Source organism: Elephantulus edwardii, unplaced genomic scaffold (assembly GCF_000299155.1).
Source record: "Elephantulus edwardii isolate Elephantulus edwardi_28Jun2011 unplaced genomic scaffold, EleEdw1.0 scaffold00034, whole genome shotgun sequence".
NCBI lineage: Eukaryota > Metazoa > Chordata > Mammalia > Macroscelidea > Macroscelididae > Elephantulus > Elephantulus edwardii.
In genome coordinates, this window is record NW_006399784.1 from 11,541,545 (window position 1) to 11,549,345 (window position 7,801).

The following is a 7,801-nucleotide window of genomic DNA, read 5'->3' on the forward strand; positions in this document are numbered from 1 at the left end:
AAAAATATTTAAGATGAATCATACTTGAGAATCAGTTCAGAAAATTCATCTATGCAATTTAGTTTTTCTAGATCTTCCCCAGTAGCAAATATCTCAGGATGAGTTACATAGAAAAACAGAATAAATGAAGTTTGTGTGTGTGAGTATGTGTACATGCACATATATAGAGGAGACAGGGAAAAAGAGACACTTATCTCAAAGAGACTAGTTATGTCTTTGTGTAAGCCATTAAGTCCCAAATCTATGGATCAGACATCGGCCTAGAGGTCTTTCCTAACTCATGTCACTACAGTGGCTACATGATGAATCATGCTTATGATGAATCCAAGATAGGAAGCCATGGCTTTGGAAGTTGAGAATCCAAATCAGACAGGTGACATGGCAGGTCTTTGACTTAAGTCCAAAAAATTGGAGGCCAAACAGCGATAACACAGAATCATGATTGAGCAACAAATAAGAGCTTAGTCTGGCACCCACATGTACTCAGTGTAGACAGCATCCGTGAGGAAATTCTCTTTTAACTAATTGGCTGCTCAAAGAGGATCTCATCATGAAAGTGATGACATTTTTTTCATGAAGGGAAATATTTTAATTGGCAAATTAGAGAAAAGTAAGGAGCCAAGCTGATACACAATCTTGACCATCACACTCTTATTAATCTCTGGAGAACAGTTTGAAGGGATACTATTACAGCTTACTCCAAATCTGCTTGTTTTATAATATTAGAAAAGCCAATTTCAGTATCTCTGTGGGATTAAAAACCAAAAATCACAAAGTTAATTTCAAAATACAGATATGTAAGTTTAACATTCAGTGGGCAATATCCAACCATATATATAAATATGGTCTAATAAAATTTGGGTTTTTTTAAAAGGAAAAATAGCCTCCCTTTTATTATTTCCCTCTAATGGCTTTAAGACTATTAAAAAATGGTCTTAAATCACACATAGTCATACAACACTCAACCATCAATGGGCTATGACCCAATAAGAAAGAGGACAGGGATCTGTGTAGTAACAAAGGCTTTATCTGATTGGCAATCAGAAGGGCTGGGCACACTCTTCTTCTTTTCTCACTTCCCATTGCCATGCTGCTGCTACCTATTCCTCTAGCCTCCTCAGTAACTCCAGCAGAAGCAGCAAAAGCAACAGTGAGGAGTACTACTGGAGATGGGATATTAATACGGTGTTCGCACAATATCCAAATTAGTAAGCACGCCTTTTCACAAAATGTCTCATCACAGATTTTAAGTGACACAGCTGTACTGATTACATTAGGTCATGATGAACATAGACTATCATAATAGAGTTTTTAAAAAAGGAATGGAAAACGGAATTAATAATTTGCTAGCATTAATGGAGTGAACATGGTGAAGAGGGAGAATCTATAGGACTTGGTACCTGAAATATATAAAATCTGAGTAAGGAAGGAAGATGTTGTACAGGTGATATCAGTAATGATTTTAACTGAAGTAGATGATTCAAGATTTCATTAGAATATTAATGTCCTGAGTTCCTCTGTCATTAGCAGGATATTGAAATCCAACCATTAGGTTACTTGTAGTATTTTAAAACTATTTAGATGGCTCTATTTTTGCAACTAGAGGGTGCTGAAGGACTACAGAGGATTAGGTTATAAGCTATTTACAAATTTAATGAGCACCGCAAAAATCCTTACTCTTTTATATAAAAAATAATATTCTTCAAGAAATTGATTCACATACAACAATTAACAGAAACAATATTTTTAATGTATTTTATTAGTGAGTTGGCCATACAAAGTTTCAGCAGCAACAAAACACTCCAAAAAGGTAAATATGCTTATGATTGGCTCTTTATATTTATGCTATGTGAATTTTAGATAGTTTTCATTTCAGCTGTGTCAGAAATTTTGAAAAAGGTTCGCTGGCTGTGGTATCTATTGGCAACTCAAGGTTCCAAAGATAGAAAGTGCTTATTTTCAGGTTGGAACAAGATCAAAGTAAGTAAATCTCAATCATCAAGAACATAAGCAAGAAAGAAAATACAAGTTTAACACTATTTCTTTGTTTCTTCCTAAGCAAGAAGAACAGAAAGTTATTATTTACTTATTCTTAAATGTTCCAAAATAAAATTTCAAAGGAGCAAGCAAAAAGAAATGAGAACTCTGAAAAAGGAAAAAAAGAACTTGTACTTACAAATATGTAAGTATTTTTGTGAAACAAGAACATAAAATCTTTCAATAACTATTCATACTTTATGCACTAAAGCTATTTCAAGTAACTGGGTGATTTTATTCTCGGTGTCTTAATAAGAAAGCACAAATCTATTACTGTATTCCAAATTAAAATATTTATGACTTTTCTTAAGGCACTATGCTTTTGTATACTCTTTTCAACAAAGTGATATCCATAAAAACGTACTTAGGTTTTAAGGTAGAATAAATAGAATTTCCTTTATTCTAAATACTCAATAAATTGATCTATTCTTTAGTTTTCCACAAATCTAGCATTAGTATACATTTATGTAAATCTAGAAATTCCTTTCATTTCCAACATGCTTACTGTGTTTCTATTATTTGACACTTTGACGGCATGGATTACTTTAAAATGAGCTGATTTTTAATTTTTTTAAAGAAACCGTAATTTTCTGAACTTTTCTTCACACAATCCACATGATTATAACTCATATTTTTCTATTTTAAAAGTTGAAATAGCACACAATAGGGTATGTAATACAATTTGTAGTACAACTTTGCTTAATCTGAGATAATACCATCCATGTTTTTCAATAATAAAACGGCTTTTCCGGAAGGTTGCAAGGAAGGAAATTTGAAATACTACATACATTAGAATGGTGACCACAGCAAGACTTACCATGCAAGTCCTTTTATTTTCTGAGTTATTTTAGGTATTTACAGTTTATACTAGCTTAAGATAATTGCCTGGGTTGACATTATGTAGTATACTTTTTTCATGTATGCCTAAAGCATCATGTATGCTATACATATATACATCATTAGTAGGGCACAAACATTACAGAGTCATGCTGCCGTTCACAATTAAGATGCCACATTTTATTACAATCAAATGGCATCCAAAATGCAATATATTGCTATGAAAATGCAAAATTTTTCACAGATTGGCATTTGTGAATAGAGTTAGTCACAATGAAATGAGCTATTATATTACAAATGGAAGATATTTATCATAAATATATAGACCAATATATGACATTGAAGAACAGGAAGCAAAAGGGAAATAACGCTCTTGCATAAAGATCAATTCGCTTGGCTGCTGTTGGAATAACAGGTTTGGCAGGAGGAGGCTTCTTGTTATTCTTTGCCTGAGATTTCCCAAGCCCATTGTTGACTTCAATGGGTTTTCCATAGCAGTCATAATTGGATAATTCAAAATCTCTTGGTAAGCTTCCAACAATGCTGAAGTCATTAGATCGCAGATCAGACTTAGAAGTACAAACCTTTTTACATCTGGTTTCACCAACCTAAGAAGAAAAAAAGTCCGTGTATATTTAGAATGCTTCCATTTATAATGCACATTTCTGCAAAAGAGCAATTTTTAAATAGCTGGTTTCCACAGAAAGTATTTTGCTAATGCCACATGTTTGAAAGGCAGGATCAGTCCTTGGAGAGGGGCGTCATCCTTGGGAGGAGAGGAAGACACTCATTGAAATGAACTGATTCAATGACTGGGGTACTGGGGATAATTGTGTCAGAGACAATAAGATTAGCATGGGATAGAGCAGGATTTAAGGCTGTTGTACGCAGGGTTGCTATGAGTCACAGGCAACTCAACTCGATGTCACATAACAGGAACAACAACACCACAACAAAGAGATAACAGATAGTAATGAACTAATTAAATCATAAAGTTTCTTGAAAATCTAGGATTCTAAAATGTTACCTATATCAGAAGGTTTGTGATGTGAAGCAAACTTTTGAAAGGTTATTTTATGTAAGGGATCAAAATGACAATAAGCATCCATATTAGATGTTCCTAGGTGTGTGAGAATTCTCAGTTAAAAGTTCAAGAAATAAAATGTCCATATTTCTTCTTCCAAGCTTTATTCATGTGTAGACCCTCTGGGTGCAATAAATATAGAAATACAGTACTTCTAAGTTTTGACTTTCTTATTCACTGTATTTCCGTCAAAAAGCAGTCTGAACCCCCACTAAGTTTATGTCAAATCATTACGAGCCTTCACTGAGTTTCTGAGACTGTAACGTCAAATAGGAGGAGTCTTACCTCTATCTTTCTGGTAGAAGTCTGCTGGTAAATCCAAACCACTGACTTTTCACTTAGCAGTACAGTATTTTTTTATTTTATTCTTATTTATTTATAAAGTTTGAATACATTGTTTTTTTCACAAAAGTTCCTTCACGTTTCCTTCACTCCACCCACAAATCGAACTGTGCAACCCGATAGTTAACACCTTGCCCTCCCATCCTCACCTTTCTATTTCCACCCTCCCCCTACCTTGAATTGTCATTCTATTTCTTATTTATAATTTTTTATTATTATTATTTTGTGTGTGTGTGTGTGTGTGTGTGTGTACCGTCAAATCAGATCGGACTGGTACAGGAGGATATTGCCCCTCCTTCTCCAGCAGAGCATCCGGTGGATTAGATTTGAACTGCGTGCCTTTGGGATTGCCATTCAGTTTCTTGCCACTAGGCCAGCAGAGCTCCTTAGAATCCTCATTCTATTTCTAAATAAGGTCCTTTTAAAATTGCCAACACATTTATACCAACAATGAAAAAGACTGTGTCTCTAAAGAACATTTTTTTAAAGGTGATCATAATTTCCAAGAAGCAAGGATTTAGTAGAGGTCCTTCATAACTTGCTAAAATTGAATTAGCCAACAATCTGCATTATGCAAATGACACAACCCTGCTTACAGAAAGGAAAAAAAGATTTGAAGCACTTACTGTAGAAGATCAAAGATTATATAACCTTCAATATGGATTATATATCAATATCAAGAAAATAGAAATCCTCACCACTGGACCAACAGGCAGCAACATGTTAAGATGGAGATTTCATTTTACTTGGATACACAATCAATGCAGCAATCAAGAAAGGAGAAGATACATTGAATTGAGCAAATCTGTTGCCAAAGACCTTTTTAAATTGCTGAAGAGTGGGAATGTCAGTTAAGGACTAAGGTACGCATGAACCAAACTATGGTATTTCTTACTATATGTCTGAAAGTTGGACAATAAATAAGAAAAATTGAAGAACTGATGTTCTCAAATTGTGATACTGGTTAAGAATATTGAATATACTACAGCCTGTCACTGCCACAATCTCCATAATACAAAGTCCATCATTGCAATGATTGTTTTGGTCATTTAATTGTTCAAAGAGTCAAGAAATAATATTTTTCATTATTTCCTATGCATGTTAAAGTTGAACAATGAATAAGGATCACAGGAGAATTGTCAATGCCCTTTAACTGTGATGCTTTCCAGGAGTAGTGAATATCCAGAAGTTCAAGGTGGGTTTAGAAGAGGCTACAGCACCAGAGATATCACTCCTGATGTCAGATAGATCCTGGTTGAAAGCAAAGAATAGCAAAAGAATGTCTTTTTTGTGTGTTTTATTGTCTATGCAAAGGTATCTGACTGTATGGATTGTAATAATATGGCTAATATTGGGGACAATGGGAATCTCAGAACTCTTAATTGTACTCATAAGAAATCTATACTTAGATCAAGAAGCTGTTGTCTGAATGGATCTGGAGGACACTACAAGGTTTAAAATTAGGAAAGGTATAAATCAGGGTTGTATCTTTTCTCTATACCTATCAAATCCATGTGATGAGCAAATAATTCACAAAGTTGGACTTCATTAAAGAGGTATGTGGCATCAAGATTGGAGGAAGACTTACCAACACCCTGCCTTATGCGCAGGACACAACTTTGATTTCTGAAATTAAGGAGGATATATGAAATGCTTGCTGCAGAATATCAAGGACTGCAGCCTTTGGTATGGATTGCATTTCAACATCAAGAAAAGACCAACAATCAACATTAGAATAGATGGAGAAACTATTGAAGCTGTCCAGCATTTCATCTTGCTTGGATAAACACCTTTGATATATGTGGTCAGGAAATGTATCACTTTGGGCAAATCTGTTGTTAGGGACCTCTCCAAAATGCTGAAGAGAAGTGATATCAGTTTGAAGACTAAGGTGTGCCTAATTCAGGCTGTGGTCTTTTGAACTGCCTGCTATGCGTGAGAAAGTTGGACAATGGGTAAGAATGACTGAAGAATTAATGTCTTTGAGTTGTGGTGCTGGAGAAAAGTACTGAATGTCCCATGGACTGCCAAAAGAAGTCTTGGAAAAAGTACAATGAAAGAGCATTTTCAAGGCAAATACGGATAAGCTTTATACTTTATACTTTGGACATGTAGCTGGGCAAGGCTATTCCTTGAAAAGGGACATGATGCTTGGAAACATGGAGAGTCAACAAAGGAGAAGAAGATGCCCAACAAGATGGATTAACATGGTGACTTTGGCAACAGGCTCTAATTTGTCAGAGATGATGAGGATGGTGCAGGATAGGTTAGGGTTCAGGGAGGCTTTTCATGGGGTTACTGTGAGCATCTTGACAGTTCCTTACTACAAGAGCAAAAGGAAAAACATGTCTGTTGTGGAGGAAGTGCAAATATGATTCTCCTTAGAGGCAAGTATGGTGAAGCATCATTTCACATTTGGGGGGAGCATGTTGTCCATGGAGAGGCCAGTCCTTACAATAGTAATCATATTACAAAAGGTGGAGGGCCGGAGGAAAAGAGGGAGTCTCCCAAAAGATGGGCTGACACAATGACTGTAACTAAGGGATCAAGAATGTCAGAAAGGATGGCTCAGCATACCGCAAGGTTCAGATCTGTTGCTCATAAGCTTGCTATGAGTCATAGTTGACTTGATGGTACTTAGCACACTTACTAATGTGGACTGCCAAAATAATAATCTGTCTTGTATGATGTGTAAACAGGGTATTCTATGGAGACAAGGATGGTAAAGCTTCATTTCACATACGCTGGAGATTGAGGAGGGGTCATTCCTTAAAAAAAGATATGCTGGGAAAGAAAGAGGTTAGAGAAAGAGAAGAAGACCATCAAGGATATAGGCTGACACAGTGACTGCAACACTGAACTTGAGCATGGAGGATGCTGAGCCGATGGCCAAGTTCAATCTTCTGTTCACAGAATTGCTATACTGGCAATTGCCAACTGGATGGCAATCAACAATAACAATTTAAGGGTTGCTTTGATCATTTAATTGCTTCTTGGGAAAATTTCTTGTTTGTTGGTTTTGAATAATTTTGATTGATGGTTACTTAAATCTACAGATGTGGAACATCTATATATCATATATGTATATCTATATCCCTTCACTGGGTCTTCAGAGGCAGTAAATAACATGGTAGTTGATTGCCCATTTTTCTTCCACTGAATAGCTGCTGGATTTGAACCTGTACTTTTGTATTGACAGTTCAATTCTTTATCACTGAGCCACCAGAGATCACAAAGTACTTACAGCTCTTTAAATAGTTCTTCATTCATTAGCTAATTATGTGACCTCATCTTGTCCTATTCACTAGACATGTTATCCAAACATAATCTTCTATTGATTCCGTCACTGGGGCAATGGGGGTAGGTGTGTTGGAGACAGTGATGTTGGCACAGGATAGAGCAGGGCTCAGGGCTATTGTACATAGGGTCACTATGAGTCGCAAGCAACTTGACGGCACATAACAACAACAACAACAATCTTCTGCTTTAGTTAATACTTTC

At 35.7% G+C, this 7,801-nt stretch overlaps 1 protein-coding gene across 1 annotated transcript in view; it reads right to left on the reverse strand.

The window, feature by feature from the left end:
* Positions 1 to 2,628: 2,628 nt before the first annotated feature.
* GLRB (glycine receptor, beta) overlaps positions 2,629 to 7,801 on the reverse strand; it is a 154,880-nt gene continuing 149,707 nt past the window's right edge. Inside the window, exon 9 of the mRNA XM_006884447.1 lies at positions 2,629 to 3,482. Coding sequence (XP_006884509.1) covers positions 3,186 to 3,482 — 297 coding nt within the window. The 3' untranslated portion in view covers positions 2,629 to 3,185. The remainder of the gene's footprint in view (positions 3,483 to 7,801) is intronic.